This window comes from Osmerus mordax, chromosome 27 (genome assembly GCF_038355195.1).
Source record: "Osmerus mordax isolate fOsmMor3 chromosome 27, fOsmMor3.pri, whole genome shotgun sequence".
Lineage (NCBI taxonomy): Eukaryota > Metazoa > Chordata > Actinopteri > Osmeriformes > Osmeridae > Osmerus > Osmerus mordax.
In genome coordinates this window covers 4,318,312-4,335,001 of record NC_090076.1, presented here as the reverse complement: position 1 = coordinate 4,335,001, position 16,690 = coordinate 4,318,312, and the positions used below count along the sequence as shown (strand labels likewise).

The following is a 16,690-nucleotide window of genomic DNA, read 5'->3' as shown; positions in this document are numbered from 1 at the left end:
GGATCTCTGGTGATATCCAAACTTGCATGCCTTGTTTACAGTTTTTAAGGTGGAACTTTAAAGATAGATTACATTTTAGAATTGTAAGCACTGAAGTGAAAGCATGTTTTAATGAATGTGGGGGAGTTACTACTCTACGGCTACTTAAGAATTAAAAACAATCTTATGTTAAAAACTGATCTATAGCCTATATCATGTCCCCTATATCAGCGAAAATGGTTAGTAACCAACACAATTGATCTGCGTAGTGCTTACCTAAGGCCTACACAGGTCCCAACCAACGCACAAAACGGTCTCTAAAAGTGTCATGTATAGCCTATGCCGAATGATTTTGTCACATTTCAGAACAACATTAGGCTATTCATGAAAGGCGATATTGCCTAATAACCGGACACAAACGATACTGTGTAAGATTTTAAATGAGTGTTGTAGTAGATTAAGTAGGCCTGTGTGGTAATTAACTACATTTTAATATAGCCTATGTTTCCTGAAATGCTTAATGATGTCAGATCTAGAATGCTATTGTGTTTTCGAGGTTGCGCTTGGTTTGTCTGATATGTGTGAGTGGACATGTACAAATCTCCAATGGAAAACAAAAACGCACGACATTTAATGTCGAGGCAGACCTGAAAGAGACTAAAGCACTCCCATTGGTTAAAGCAAATGCCAATCTACATAGCATACCCTCTTCCCCTTTGCCAGGCTCGGTTGGGAAGTGCGGTTGGAGTGTGCGAGGGTCGCGGCCGTGATGGTCTGTCAGATGAAATAGTGAAAAGAAAGAGAAGCCGATCCTCCTTTACAAAACCATGTTCCCCAAAGGCAAAGGCACTCCTGTGCCGTCGGATGGCCAAGCACGGGAGAAGTAAGTTTCAAATTCCATTTATTTGTCTTTCAAGTTGTTTCCTCGTGTTCTTTGTGGTTCGCTGGTTAGCTTGCAAGAAGCAATTTCCTCCTACCGAGGATGGAATTGAATGAACCGCCTTGACTGCTCGCCATTCCTCCCTTGGTCATATTCGCTGCCTGTTCTCTCAGACCTCTGGTCTTTAATGATGTGTCGTTTTCACGTTGTTATTTGCTCAGTAAAAACATGTTGGGCGACATTTTAGATCGTAAGTTGATCCCAGACTAAAGCAACGCTTTATTTTTATACATTGTTTCTATGTTGTCTTTTGGTTGTATTTCCTACCTACAGCGCCCATTATATACTTTGTTTCAGCACGGAGCGAGGGTCACGCAAAATTCACCAATGTTTTTCCAGGGGGTAGTTGGTTTAAAAACTCGAATTGAACACATAGTTTGACTTAATTAAACCCTATCTCAACAGACTAGTAGAGCTTAATTCTAAGCGTTTGCTACCTTACTGTAAAATGATGGTTTTAGATATTGTTGTTGTTTCTTCCTATAGGTTGGCTTTATACGTCTATGAATATTTGTTACACATAGGAGCACAGAAGTCAGCACAGACCTTTTTATCAGAGGTAAGAGGTTATAAGTTGAGGCCTATCTATAGAGGCTTCCCCCATATAAACAGTCAATCCTAAAATATTTAGGCGTTATATTTTACCTCCACAATTGTCAAAAACTCATGCGATATCTATAAATTCAAATTTTTAGATCCGATGGGAAAAGAATATCACGCTTGGTGAACCCCCTGGATTCCTACATTCTTGGTGGTGGTGAGTAGTTGTGTTGTTTACCTAGTTACTAGTTTGGTATATGATTTTATGGTCCACTAATCTTTTTGTTTTCTTGTCTTGTCAACAGTGTGTTCTGGGATCTGTATTGCGCTGCACCAGAGAGGAGAGAAACATGTGACCACTCCAGTGAGGCCAAAGCCTTCCATGATTATGTGAGTCGGCCTACTTCTTAAGAATCATCACATATGGTGCAACTATGATGCTGAAAAATAGTTCTAAAGACTTGATGACCAAATCCTTCATTGCTAATCTGCTGCTTCTGTCCAAAATTACTATCAGACTCTTTTGCAGGTTATTTTGCAGTTTGATGGGTAAGCACCATTAGTGAACACTCTTCAGTAACCATCAGTGTCATGGATTTAGGTCTGTCTGAGGGATTAAATGGTTTGGATTTGGATTTTTTTGTGCAGATTTGTTGGTCTGGTTTATTGATGGTCCTTAATCTGCCCTCTACTGGGCCTGTGTTTTAGAAGTGTACGACTTCATGAGAGTAAGGTTGTAGAGGCTGTAGTACAGTGTTAGTGTGTTTCCGCATCCTGGTTCTCCATCCAGCTGTCAACGTGCCCTGTCTTTGGCCCAGATGAAGAGCTTAGAGGCTTCTGGGAAAATACTGCTGACGTCAGCATATCCTGAGTCAGACCTGTCGATGGGATCTCTCGAGTACCTTGCCTCTTCTGTCTCCTACCACAATCCCCAAGGAAGGAAAAAAAAACACAAAACAGATCAGGTCCATCTTTTCTTTTTCTCAGACCGGGATTTGAATCTTGGCCAATTACAGTAGCATCATGTCTGCTGATCTTGAGACATGTGCGGTCAGTTATTTAGGAAATCATTTAAAATGGTTGGGTTGCTTAAGAAGAAGAAAAGCAGCCTTCCAAGTCTTGGCAAAGGGTCATGTTTTCATTCTCTGGACACTTGGGCCTAAATCCCAAAACAAAGCAGGCTGACAGTCGGCCGCAATGCCTACCCAACTCATTATCATGTAGACACAGCGTTGATATTGGCACTGTGATTGGCACAAAATAAACCTTTTAACCCAGTCTGACTGGTTTTACACGTTGAGTAGACCTGAATGTGAACGTGTCCAGTTCACTTGCGGTTGTTCTACCTCAAACCGAGGCATGTCCATGAAACCCCCACTCTTTTCAGGGAACCGTTGGGTTGGCCTGTATTGTATTTATCATTTATACTGCCATTTTTGTGTTTACCATTTGCATGTAATGTGTGTTCTGTGCATGATAGACAGACCCACAAAACCTCCTTTTCTCAAAGATGATGGAGAGGTCGAGCTGACTTCACATCCAGCTCGTGGCTATCATTTCAAATGAGAAAATAGTCATAGTCTTCTTCAGATTCGCTTTGAGTGTTGTCGGTATCTCAGAAAGGAAGAGGTTAAAATGGAGATGTAGACCCTGCTCTTGCCAGATAGGGTTGTCACGGCAACAACCCTCCTGATCTGGCAGGTGACCTGGGAGCCAGGAGGAGGCTTTGCCATTTCCCTCACATTCCTCCTTATACCAGCTAGCGACTACCACACCAGCTTTTCTTATGAAAGGACTAGAATTGTTAGAAGGCAGTATTTTCCAAACGGAGGTCGTTTTTTTTAAAGGGTTTGATGAGTTGTTCTATCCCAGATATAAAGGGTGTATTGCATGGTGATTTAGCAAGAATCATATTAAGTGGGTGTTCTATACAAAACAGATGCCGTAAATCATTAATTTATTTTCATTCAGTCACCAACGTAGAATGTTCAGGAAGGTTTTTTGAGAGGTCATTAGAAATGGCCTCTTTCAATCAGTACTCTCTTTTAACCATGTGTGTACTATGAATAATATTAGCAAACGAAAGAATGGGAATTTACCACTAGGTGTGGTTGGTTTGAAAGTTATTGTTGAAGCCTTAACTTGAAGACAATAAGCTAGATACACGGATACCTTAGCTAGATTTGTCTTTTGTTTACGTAGGCCCATGCCTCTCTCCCCACCTCTCTTTCGCTCTCTCTGGATGTGGACAGTGGTCCCAGAGCACCGCCTTTGTCTCTGTGGGCTGTGGGGGGAGGTGGCTTGTGGCTGCTAGCACTCCTCCTCGTAAAAACCCTCAACGCTTTAATGCTGGGTCTCACAGATACTCCCTCAGGACCCCGTTGTCATGGCGTCAGCTTGCTGATTGATGGCTGTCAGGGAGCAGAGGGACAGATTGGAGAGGGAGGAGTGGCAGTGTGGCATATGCCCAGCAGCCATCATGGAAACTGTAGGGATAGAGAAAGGGAAGGGATTGGTGGAGGAGAAGTGTGTGTGTGTGTGTGTGGGGGGGGGGGGGGGTAGAGAGGGTTTGGAAAATCTCTGTTGTGTGTGCCTCTGTTTTGACCATTCAGTAGTGATGGGGAACCTGTCTGGACGGCAAAGGCAGTTTCATATTAATTGATTGGTGGTAGAAGATTTGCTAGCACCGGATGGCTATGGGTCCCCTTTGCCTCTGTGTAATGGGTAAACATGTCTAGGTTAGGTCATTAACAGCAGTCAGTTTGTTTGGTTTTTGACCCTGCCCCCACACTTTTCTGTGTGGACCAACCATCTCCCCCTCCCACACCCCTTTTTTTCTCTGTCTCCTAACCCCTCATATTTGCACCTTAACCTCTTCAGGGCTGCCTTAGTCAACCACTTTGTCTCTAGCCCCCCCCCCCTCCCCTTCTGTCTCTCTCACCCTCCCTCTCTCTCATTGTTTTTGTAGAGAACACATAAGAGCACATCCGCAGTGGCTACTGCCTCCCCTTTCGTAACCCCCGCCCCCCTTAATGACTCTGTATGAAACAACGGATTGTGCTGCTCTACTGTTTTCCTCAGCGCACGCAGTGAACAAGGAGGTGGGGCCTAGTCTGTTGTAAAAAGCCCCCGGGGGAGTCTGAAGGTGGGCCTCAATCTAGACCCTAAAGGCTGGCTGCATGACATCTGCCCCTCTCCAGTACCCAAGCATCTGGTGGGAGACCTGGCAGAGCCTCTCTTGTGTCTCCCCCCAAGCCAATTTGTCCTCCTCTGCTCGGTAAACCCAGCAGTGGGGGCCTACTGGAACACGATAAGAATCAAACACGGCATGCCTGGAATCTCACAATGCGCATTCAGGTTGATTGTATGGACTTTGGTGACGCTGTGTGTGGTGTTTTTTGTAACTACGTATTAGAGATGAGATTGAGGATAGGAGACCAAGTATAGCTTCCAAATGACATTCCTGTTCTTACAGTTCCTTCAGAAATGTGTTGCATGATAGTATTTTTTTTTTTTTTTTTTTACCCCAGGGCTTCACAATACCTTTTGCATGGCTTCACCAACACACATTTTATTTGAGTACTCTCACTAACCTACCGTAATCTCAATAGAACACAAAGAGTGATTGTAGACATACTTGAATGTCAGCAACAATTCACGTTGTGGTTGCAGGATTCCTTGGAACTCCTTTGACTGTTTACCAGTAGAAGAGAATCTGTACGGGGCACGGCTGGCTTTCTCCAGCCTCACTTCTTACCCTGTTGTGGTATTTCACAATGGCCCTGCAGCACCACACTGCTGAGATATAATTAGGGAGGCTACCGTCGATACAGGGGAGTGTGCAGCCTATTGACCAGTGTTGCCTGTAGAGTTCTAGGGCGTTGGAGGCAGCAGTTTTTTTTTCTTCTGTTGTTGGCCGCGTGTGTACAATGTGTGCATTTTATGTAGTCATGATGTGTTCAGTCTACTTGGAGCCTACTTTTCTTCCAGTGCTGTACACGGGAGCTGGTCTCGCATGCTCCTGCAAAAAGACAAAAACAATGGTGGCTTATGACCCGTGTGACTAAAGCAAATGGCACATTAGTGAATTATGGCTGTGGTCGGGACAGGAAATTGGCTAGCGAGTTCCTGCTGTGTCTGAGCACTTTGGATGGGGATCCGTAAATCCCACAGATTCTTATCAAAGCTCCACAGGATCCTGGATAGAGTGACTGACTGGCCCCACCCCCAGCAAGGCTGTATACTGGCAATGTTAAATGCAGAGATTTGAACATTCCAAATGTTTATACAAAGTTATATACACCCTTTTATGAAGATATTGAGGGTTAAATAGTCACATTTTATATGAATAAAAGATTGGAACATTCCAAATGTTTATACTAAATTATATACACCTTTTTATTAAGATATTGATGTTTAAAGAGTCACATTTTATATGAATAAAAATGGTTGCATTTTAAAGCATGCTAAAAGATCCTAAATACGTTTTGGAAATTTCTTTTGTGTTCTCCAGAGTGCAGCTGCTGCCCCCAGTCCTGTGATGGGCCCAGGGGAGGGGATGCCAGGAGGACCCATGCCCCCTGGATTCTTCCAGGTCAGCGTTCACTGCCACCCTGCACTCCCAGTCTCCCAGGACTGGTGCATGAACCACACATCAGCCGCCCCACTCCTGCCATTTGTGTAGCTGAATTTGTGTTGGCTTGTACTGTAACCGACTGCTCGGCTCTCATGCATTCAAGGCCTGTGTGTCCGCTTTTGGTCTACAACAACATGCTGCTCAGCTGTCTTTCTGCCATGTTGAATTTCAGTTCAGAGACTTGTGGTGTTTAAGTGTTGTCTTCTGTTTGCCCACACCAAAGTACTAGAGCAGGGAGACTAGGTCGGGCCTATTGGCTTAATGAGGAAATCGAAAGATTCATCACCTACAGTAAATCAATACCTCCTGGGGAGAAACTCTTGGTAAGCTGAGTAGGAGTCACTCTTTAGAGGTGTTGGACTTTTGTTCCTGTTAGTCCTGTAGGAAAAGATCTACCCACCATAAATATAGGCTACAGTTGATGTCTGTATGTGTGATTAAGAGGAAGGGGGGGATTTAGCTTTCACACGCACACGTACATACGCACAGATCATTCTTTATCTGAGCCAGTTGCGTAGTCTCAATTAAACCACCCCTCTCATCTGCAGCATTAGTTCAACAGTGCTGGTGATTGGCAAGACTGAAAAGCTAATTGTACAGAGCTTAATTGAGACTGTGCTTAATTTGGGGGAAATTACCAGTGATGACACGCTGGATACATGCTGCCATATGCCTTGAATGGTTAGCTCAAGAGTACACATCTCTTTTCGTAAGAATTTCTCTCTTTCAAGGCTTCTGTCGCTTTCTGCGCATGTGCACACACTCTCTTTGCCTGTCTTCAGATTTTTATCGGCACAACAAACAATGTGTTTTGTTGAATACGGGGGAACAATTCGGATGAAGGGATACAAGCCAAATGTGTGCGAAGGAGCTAGTTGATTTTTCTCAAAAGACGTGGTGTGACCTGCATAAGCAAGACCACGCTTGCGAGCGTGGGACACTTGTCTTTTAGGATATTTGCGATGAGGTTTTTCCCTGTACTGGCACCAACACCAGCGCTCCTTCCCTCAGCAGTAACCCTTGCCCCTCTCCCTTTTCTTTCTCTGGCCTTCCCTCCTTGCTGAATGTGTCACAGGGTCCACCTGGTCCCCAGGGCTCTCCTCACCCTCAGGCTCCTCCCCCTAACAATATGATGGGACCTCACAGTCAGGTAAAACACACACACCATCCTCCCTCCCACTATCTCTGCGCTGCTTCTCTGCTTTCATTTGGGGATGGGGGGGCTAAACCCTGTTTGTTCTTTCGACACATCTCCACGCGCTTCGCATTAGTGTGTCCGCTTGATGCTTTCAGCAGTCGCGAATCATTTCGGGTGCAACGCATGTTTTTGTTGTTGTTTCCTAATCGATTTATTTTGCGCTGATGCCGTTTTTTGTCTTTTTTCTTCTCCCCAGTCTTTCATGTCGCCACGTTTTGCCGGAGGCCCACGAGGGCCTCCCATTCGAATGGGTAACCAGGTACGTGGAACTGTTTAGGTTTGCACCCTGTGCTCATCTATGGTGATCATTTTCAAGTATGTGTCTTCAAGTATGTGTCCAAATAACCTCCCTGTCCTTTCCCTGTACTTCTCTGTTGTGTACTGTTTTTTCCCTCCTTCCCAGCCTCCAGGTGGTGGACCAGGTCCCCATCCCATGCTGGCCAACATGGACCCCACACGACCACCCCAGGGTGAGTGTCCACAGATGACGCCACGTCCCTCCCAACCTCTCTCGCTGCAGTCTTGAGTTTCTGGAAAGCAGCCATTCCTGATCCGTTTTACTTCCATATTCAGGATTCTAGAATTTGTTTGCAACCATAACCATGTTTTGTTTTTTCATTCCAGGCCATCCCAACTTGGGGCCGATGCAGAGAATGAGCGGGCCGCGAGGCATGGGCCCCATGGGACCTGGACCCCAGGTAAGCCAGTCCAGTCAGGGGCTCCTGCACCAGAGACACAATATTCAAGTTTGCACCATCATTAAAAAAAATCTGATAACTTGTGTCTTTTGAAGAATTTCGGGGGTGGGATGCGGCCCCCGCATAACGCCATGGGTCCAGGCATGCCAGGAGTAAACATGTGAGCTTTCTGTCTTGTTTCTATCTTACTGGGATGATCTCTTTCACTATCTGACATTGTATCTGAAACACACTTATCTTGTGTGTGTGTGTGTGTGAAGCCACTTTTAACTTGGATTTCCTTTGCCTGGAATACAGGGGTCCAGGTGGTGGAGGAAGGCAATGGCCTGGTCCCAACAATGCTAACTCTGTGAGTTCAATTACCCTTGCACACACACACACACACTGACTCGCAGTCACTGCTAAACTGGTTCAGAATGCAGAGTAGTGTGTGGGTAGCCCTGGAGGTTTAATGCATTAGAGTCCTAGTCTGGGATGTAATTGTAGTATAATGTATCCCAGTTTCCATGGAAAGACACTGATGTTGGGAAGATAAAATAAATGATGTTTTAGATCAAAACCCCTGTTGGTCTGTTTTGATTTCAGATGCCTTACTCATCACCCTCTCCTGGTGCATATGGGGTAAGAAGAAAACCTTTCTCTAAGACATCCTAATTGATATTTTGAATATTACATTTTTGTATACAAGTGTATATTTTATGTTAGCATCCTGTGGCCTTGAATGAGGGTTTTTATTTCCTACTATGTACTTGAAGGGAGCTTCTGGTGGTGGTGGACCTCCTGGAACACCCATCATGCCTAGCCCAGCCGGTAAGGGCTACACACACACACACACACACACACACACACACACACACACACACACACACACACAGTAGATTCATTGATTAGCGTGATGACTAATTCTGGAATTTTCTTTTCAGATTCTAACAATTCTGGAGACAACCTCTATACCATGATCAACCCTGGACCTGGCAACCGGAATAATGTAAATAAAACCCCTGTTCTTGCCCTTGGCTAGTGGTTGGAAAATGGCTCAACCTGCATGTTGCTGGACATGAAACTTGTACTGGATGTCACTAGTAGGGATCTTTCTACAAATATTTTGGACTTTTGCCCAGAGAATACAATATGAGACAAAGATTTTTTTTTATCCCCCTTTTCTTTGATTTGCTCTAGTATTGTCACCAAGGAAATTTCTGGTTTTGTTGCCAGATACAGAAAATTGTTGGGCTTCCACAGATAAGACTGCCGTCTGCATACCCATACTGACTACTTTGCCACGTGAAAACCAATTGTTGTCAGTCAACTGAAGCCTTTACTTTCTCTTCTCGAGGTGGTTCTCTGTGAAAAGTATATAGCACCGCAACTGCAGACTGCACAAGTTGCTGTTGGTGCTGTTAGTAACGCCCTGCTTACCTCTCTCCCTGCAGTTCCCAATGGGCCCCGGCTCTGATGGCCCTCTGGGAGCCATGGCCGGGATGGAACCACACCACATGAACGGATCGCTAGGTAACACAGCATAGGTCGCTCGTGTCTGTTACTAAACACAACATATGGATATGACGTCAACGTATGATTTTTGTAAACACCAGTGGCTAACGGTTTGGACCGTTTTACTAGTTTGAAAATGGCTGATGAATATGCGACAAATGACTACTGGTGGGGTGCCGAGTGGTTTTGGTTCCATGGCAAACAATGGATGATTTTTGTGAGAGAACATTTTTACTTTGCTTTTAAGAGGTTTGTATTCCTTATAATTCTCTTCCATAGGCTCTGGTGATATGGATGGACTGAACAAGGTGAATACCAAAATAGCTTTGAAATGATATATATATACACAGCTCAACTAAATTATTTCAGTTCTAATCACTAATGAAATAAGAGCCTACTGTGGTATTTTCTTTCTAAATGTTTTATTGTTGATATGGATATTCCATTTCCCATCATACACAGAACTCCCCGAACAACTTAAGTGGCATTAGCAATCCTCCTGGGACCCCAAGGGATGATGGAGAGTTGGGAGGAAACTTCCTCCACTCATTCCAGAGTGAGAACGTGAGTACACTCCCTTTCCTCCTACTCACCTCTGTGGCTAAGTTAACTTATGACTTATGTCATCTTGGTGGCAGCCATGTTTCTGAAGTAGAACTTTAGCTACACTAACTCACGACTGGTCAGTGTCCTGGTCATAGTTGTGAGGGTGTGCCTGTCTGTGTGTAAAGCCTCTACTTGGTTGTGTTTAACCATATCCCCTCTGTGACCCCCCCCCCCCCCCCGCCCACCTCCCCAGTACTCCCCCACCATGACGATGAGTGTGTGACCCTCCCCTTCATTTACCACAACCCAGAGGACCTGAGCTCACAACAGACATGGCCAATCAAATCAGCACAGAATCAGGGATGGGCACCGTTTTGGTTCCACGCAGTTTTAGAAGGCTGATAACAAAAACAAAATGGCTGGCGACTACTGCTCCAAAATGAAGGACAATTATTTCGTTTGTCACATCGCCCAAGTGTGACGGAACCAGCTACTGAAAAATAACATACACAATGTTTTTGAGATCTCTGCAGAAACTTTTTTCACAAAGCAAAGAAAAAGGTTCATGTTTACCTCTGTGCTTTTATTGCTTCGTGGTGCAACTTGTGCAGAAAATGTTTCCGCTTTTGCCACTTAAACATTGGTGAGTGTGCATATGCATATTGTGAACTCTCCTCCATGTTTTGTTTTCAGCCACATATAGTGTCTCCAAAGTCAGAAGACACGATGTTCAGAATCTGCCTGTGATCTTTCAGATGTACCTTTTCAGTTCCCAACCCACAATTCTGCCATGTTTTAAGGGAAAAGTATTTTTATTTTTTTCTGTCTGAGGATCTGAGATTTTAAGTCCTCAATTGGTTTTTAATATGTAAAACAGAATCCTTTGACAGTATGACGTGGATAGGGAGTGTGTTTGGGGGTTATTTTGTGAAGCAACACAATTATTATTGTTAGTTAGTTGCATTGCTTTTATTTAATCAGTCGAGACTGATCTTTTCTGTCAAGGGAAACCAAACATCAGCATACCAAGGAAATGCATGAATGCTGAGATCTGTCTACAACATACTACCTAGCAATGCTCCTTTCTGTGGACACCTGCTTTAAAGATGTGGTGTATAGACTCTTACCTGCCTGTGCTTAACACCCTGTGCTCTTTCTCTCCATCATTGTAGCCTCATTCTGTGTTTTCCTATTTGTTCACAATCAGATGGCAATGAGAGTATCCCATAGTAACGTCATATTGGTCATATTTCCTCTGACTTTTTGTTTGTACCTTTTGCCCCGTTCCTCATTTTTAATATTTTGATACAGACTATGACTGTGTATATTGCCTCAGTTAATAAGACGTCAACGTTTTCTGAACTGATTATAGTAGGCATTATATTATAAACTTTAGCGGCAGTCTTTTAAATGTGATGGAATTTCTTTTAATTTTCTGTGAGCATTAAGCATTATACACTTCTGTCCTATGTTGCCTTTATTTTTTTATTTTATTTTAAATTGAGGAAAGATGGCTCGTTAATATAATTTTACAATAACTTAAGTATTTGTCCTGTGTTTTATTATGCTTTTTGTGGCATGTTGCTCAGTTATTTAAAAGCAAAAACCTTGCCACACATACTGTACATGTCACACACACACACACACACTCACTAACTCATGCTTGTAATCTTTTTAAAAGAAATTATATTGAAATGAAAATGTATGATCGTGTTCATTAAGTATTTTAGACGTTTTAACATACCAAGAGATTAATAATCTATGGTAACCTACTCGATGATGACCTTGTTTTACAATTGGTCAGCTTTATCTATTTTCTGAGTGACTTAAGGTATTTTATTCAAAGTACACAGCAAACACATCAATGGTACAGAACATCTCCTGGTTCCGGAATGTGTGTGAAACGCATGTATCAGTGTGGGGGTCCCAAAGACAACGGCTAGCCAGCAGCAACCCCCTATCCCCCTGTTGACCGTCCAGCCCCGATTGACCCAGAGCCACAGTACACACCAGCCTGTAGCGGGCAGGACACATGGTCCTCACCAGATTCTTCACCTCCTCACTTAGCACCTTGGCCAGCGTTCCACTACAGGGGGCATTGTAGGGCAAGCCTTCCAGCCGCGATGACAAGAAGTCCTGGATCATGGAAGAGATCACTGTGTAAGGAAAGTGCTCTGCGGGCTGGGCGGAGCCATCAGGAATCTAGAGTGGCAGAGACAAAATACTACTATTGTACTATTGCTAAATTTTGTATTGTGTGCAGACTGGTTTTTGTTTGTGTGTGTGGGGGGTAGGTGGGTTCAAAGACCTGTTCCTGAACTATGATTGTAGTTTTTCTCATTGTGGCCTTCCTTTCCGCTAGTTTTAATGCTGCACGTTCCTGAGAACACAAAGGAAAGATCTTTAAAAAATGTACCATCAACTACTGTAAATTGGAATGTGTCATGTAAATGATGCTAAACATTCAAATGTTAGGAAACTGATGATCGATTGAATGCTGTGGGTCTGGGCTAATGGTATGGGCTTGTTTCATCTTCACCCTAAGTCCCTTGGAGAACTTCTGGGCTGCCACAAGCCCCTTCAAGCTGAAGAGACTCTGGGCCTGGCTTTGGCCTTGAGTTTGGCTGTGTGCCAGCCTGGAGGTTCTATGGAGTAACGCCGGGGCCCTTTGAGAAACCTGGACACAGAGGATGCACATAAGACGTACATCACTACCACCACCACCTTGTTAGATAGAGATCACTAATACAACACATCTGATTACAAAACACACAGACACACACACATGCACACATTCATTCATCTTTACCTCTTTGATAGCTGTATTGCTAGATTTTCTTTCTCTAGATCTGTCCATTTTTCAACAAAATCTATAAAAAAATAAAGGCATAAGAGGTCTTTGACATAAAAGGAAATAGTTATAATTTGTCACGGAGAGACATGTTAAAATGAACACATTTGCAACTGTATGCCTGTCAATCTGTTTAAAATTCTTTAGATGTTAAAGAACACGCACAGTTTTCCAGGCATACAATAAAGGATATGTACAGTATATATATACCAGCCATATTCTAGTTATCACATGATCTCTGAATTTTACAATGCACATTTTTCTGGTCTGATCTTAACTAAAAAGTACAGTTATGAGACAAACTGAGTCTAACTCAAAGCTAAATGAACTTGATTGGAAAGTACAATTTGTTACCTGTGTCTGCTGGGTCTGCAGTGAAGATAAAACCTCAGGTCGTGCTGGCTGTTGGTTTACACACAGTCCCTCCTACATCTTTTAAATGTCTTTAGGGGTTGCCTCACTAACCAGCAAACCTGATTTGGTGGCACTGCCAAGCACTACAGCACTACTACACTACAGTGTGTCAACACAAACCAATATAAGGCTTTCCATGCACTCTGGTTAAGCCTCTTCTTTCCCACACAGTCCACTACTGCATGTGAAGCTAATCCTAAAAGGTAAAAGTCCTAACAATATGTGCATTCTGACATTCTGAGAGGGTGCCAAGCCTGTTTCTTGGCTAAGGTTTTAACATGACAGCTTGTTGCACCAGTTGTAGCAACACCAAACCGTTGTGCTCTCTGTATCCTAGTAATTGACATATTAACCTTTGAGTTATGACCCAGTGTTTTTGATGTTGGTCTTTATTTGGGTGGCCTTTAACATGGTACTTTTATTAGTGTGGGCTCTTATGTGAGGGCTATACAAGGACATGCAAACACTGTGCTGAGCAAGACTGAGTCAGATGGCTGAGCGGTTAGGGAATTGGGCTATTAATCAGAATGTTGCTGGTTCGATTCCTGGCTTGCCAAAAGACGTTGTGTCCTTGGGCAAGGCACTTAACCCTACTTGCCTCGGGGGGAATGTCCCTGTACTTACTTGAAGTCGCTCTGGATAAGACCTTCTGCTAAAAATTTAAATGTAAGACTGTTGACCTTTCTAATAACATAGACATTCTTCCCTTTGGCACTTACTTTGGTTGTTCACAATGTGTGCTTCATGTTTTGGCTACTCATAATGTTTTTTGGCTATCTTGTTGTTATGATCAGTGACCTATGCACTTTGTAAAGCTCTCTCTTGGAAGTCGCTTTGGATAAAAGCATCTGCTAAATGAATAAATGTAAATGTAGACATGCCATGGCCAACATTACCACTGTTTCTTCTTCAATGTACTTGTCAATAATGTCACATCCATGTAGACATACTGTTGAATTATCCTTTTTGTGGAAACTAATTGTGAAACATTACAGTAATTAATAAATAAAGAATGGATATGTTTATGTAAAATAGGGATATTATGTTCTATTTTAACCAGAAGGAAACAGTAAAGCAGGTTTTCCCTCCAATTAACTGTTTATTACTGACACTATTTTTTTTTATACCAGTATTGATACCCTCATGCATATCATACACAAACATGATACACACTATAGATTTTCCAAAACCATGCTGCACAAATCCTACTTTTCATAAATCCAATTACAATAGCCAGAAGTTTGCATTGTAATCATCATACACAAAGCAGCAGTACTTCTGGATGAATTTCTAATACATAAAAAGTAGTATAGAGATAAATCAGGTAGTGATCATATGTTAAGCAAACCTCACCTGTCATCATCATGATACATTTTGTTGGCAGCATTTCTAAATTAAGCCACAGAAAATGTATTATTGAAAATATTATAACTATTCTCAAATAAAGATATACTATAAAGGTTTAAGGAAAAAGACAACTGACTAGCATAATGTGTCCATGTCCTATTAGATTTCTTAGTCTGAATATATTCATGTATATAATGTACATGACCTGGTTCAAACATCTCTCCAATTCTTTCTACATCTGGTTACAGAGGTCAGACATTTGCTCTGTATCCATCACTAACAAAAATGGAGAATGGTTAAAATCCAGGGATGAACATTGATTGCGAAGGGTGAAATTAGATAAATGTAAGAGATAGCAGTCTGGATTTACACAACAGAAAGCTCTTGGGACACATATTCTACTTCATCTTTTTCAGGAATGAGTGCACCTCCATAGGATCGTAACCCCAAGGCCCCTTAAATCCCTGAGAAGAAAGAGGTTTTACAAGTTACTTCACAAATGTAGGACATACATTTCAATAGACTGCTGCCCTTCACTCTGTTTATCATGTTTATCTATATGTAAAACTCAAGATTAAACACCAAATACCTCCATAAAACTTCTCCTACTTGGGTTTTAGTTGGGCTCATGTAATACATAAGTATATATTTTTAGCCATGTTCCAAAGCCCCTTTCCCCTTGACATAATTGAAAAACAGGAATTTTGTGTATGTTCTGAGGAATAAAAAAAAATGGGCAGTCCTTATTTACCTTATACACAACGTTTCCTGCCTGCAGCACGTACAACCTTTCGGGCAGAGCACCATATTTAGCAGCTGTGGTATCAAACATTTCATCCACTACAATGGTACATAGTGGGTCCTCCTTGGTAAGTAGCTGAGCAGCAGCAATTCTCTCCTTTAGGTACAGGTGCTTCTTGATAGCAACATTGTTGCTAAAGGCCCAACCATCTAAAGAGAATATATAAAGACATGGCTCACTGTATACACAGTCTAAGCAAATGTTATTACATAGACTACTGCAAAGACTATTACAATTTCAGGTCTCTTAACCAGCAAACTCACCTGTTGAATGTGCCTCAGCAATGTAGACAACAAGAAAGTCTGCCACATCACTGAAGTCCTTGACCAGTCTCTTGAACTGGTCAAGTTTGTACAAAAATGGAGGTCAGGAACAACTTCCAAAACTCAATACCAGTGGTCTGTTGTCTAAAGAAATGCATCACATTAAAGATGGTTTAGGCACAAAACTACAGTAACGCGCATTGAGTGCAGGCAGAGGCAGAGTGCGCGCAGATAGACAGACAGGTCATTAGTCAGGCTACGGCCTAATGAATTGTTGCGTTAAGATAGTCATGCGACGGTCACAGATGTCGGATTGATTTCATATTACCATCAAACCTCTAGGCTTATATGTATTGGTTGCTATCAATTAAGTTTATTTTGGCAAATATGACAAAAAGTGCATCAAACACATTATATACCCTCCCTTTAAGGTTAACTTTTTCATGTGTAGCCTACCATAGTTTCAGTTATATAGAAAAGGCATATGACCGACCCACCTTTCATAAAATTGTAGATACTCGTTTTCTTGCCGTCTAAAGTAACAACAGGTGTATCAGGGGCCTTTGAACCCACAAATGCATCTTCACCGAGCGAGAGCCACACGTGTCCGATCACAGTTTTTATGAATATGAATGACATGAAAGTTGGTCCCCAATCTTCATATTTGAATTTTGGATTCTGGCTCATCGTAACTCTCTCACCCATCTTTAAAATAAGTTGCTTGGTCAAGCTTGGCGAAATAATATTCAGCAGAAAAAGTAACAGAGTTTGCAATATCGCAAATATTGCCATACATAGCGCTGATAAATAGACAAACAACTTCAAGAAAATCCTCTTCATTTGGCCTGACTGCACGAGTCTGTGAGACGGTCGTTTAAGGAAACAAAACGTCTCGAAGATGGTCTCTCCAACTCAGAATAGCCTACCACCTACCTACGTGGAGAATGAATAATAACACAAGGCGACACTTGGAACGATTGAT

The 16,690-nt window shown here is 42.5% G+C and overlaps 3 protein-coding genes across 6 annotated transcripts; 1 reads left to right on the top strand and 2 right to left on the bottom strand.

Moving 5' to 3' along the window:
• Positions 1-695: 695 nt before the first annotated feature.
• Positions 696-10,728, top strand: ssbp3b (single stranded DNA binding protein 3b). 2 transcript variants are annotated; one of them, XM_067230341.1, is made up of 18 exons: positions 696-862; positions 1,406-1,478; positions 1,615-1,676; positions 1,765-1,849; positions 5,973-6,053; positions 7,171-7,245; positions 7,490-7,552; positions 7,697-7,763; positions 7,918-7,991; positions 8,087-8,151; positions 8,289-8,340; positions 8,577-8,612; positions 8,747-8,801; positions 8,915-8,979; positions 9,425-9,503; positions 9,765-9,793; positions 9,948-10,049; positions 10,285-10,728. In XM_067230341.1, exons 1-18 carry the CDS (start codon positions 807-809, stop codon positions 10,312-10,314), a joined length of 1,149 nt encoding a protein of 382 aa, XP_067086442.1. In that variant the 5' UTR covers positions 696-806; the 3' UTR covers positions 10,315-10,728. The 2 variants fall into 2 exon arrangements, with proteins under 2 accessions (XP_067086442.1, XP_067086443.1); XM_067230342.1 differs by lacking the exon at positions 7,171-7,245.
• A 1,139-nt stretch (positions 10,729-11,867) lies between these two features.
• Positions 11,868-13,929, bottom strand: LOC136936721 (dynein light chain Tctex-type 5-like). 3 transcript variants are annotated; one of them, XM_067230344.1, is made up of 5 exons: positions 13,237-13,929; positions 12,841-12,901; positions 12,571-12,708; positions 12,340-12,411; positions 11,868-12,233 (listed from the first exon to the last, which is right to left on the bottom strand). In XM_067230344.1, exons 2-5 carry the CDS (start codon positions 12,886-12,888, stop codon positions 11,868-11,870), a joined length of 624 nt encoding a protein of 207 aa, XP_067086445.1. In that variant the 5' UTR covers positions 12,889-12,901; positions 13,237-13,929. The 3 variants fall into 3 exon arrangements, with proteins under 3 accessions (XP_067086445.1, XP_067086444.1, XP_067086446.1); XM_067230343.1 differs by having other exon boundaries at positions 12,841-13,929; XM_067230345.1 differs by having other exon boundaries at positions 11,868-12,167; positions 12,841-13,929.
• Positions 13,930-14,379: 450 nt separating this feature from the next.
• On the bottom strand, positions 14,380-16,690 carry dio1 (iodothyronine deiodinase 1). The gene is made up of 4 exons (XM_067230389.1): positions 16,206-16,690; positions 15,709-15,852; positions 15,395-15,594; positions 14,380-15,107 (listed from the first exon to the last, which is right to left on the bottom strand). Exons 1-4 carry the CDS (start codon positions 16,546-16,548, stop codon positions 15,042-15,044), a joined length of 753 nt encoding a protein of 250 aa, XP_067086490.1. The 5' UTR covers positions 16,549-16,690; the 3' UTR covers positions 14,380-15,041.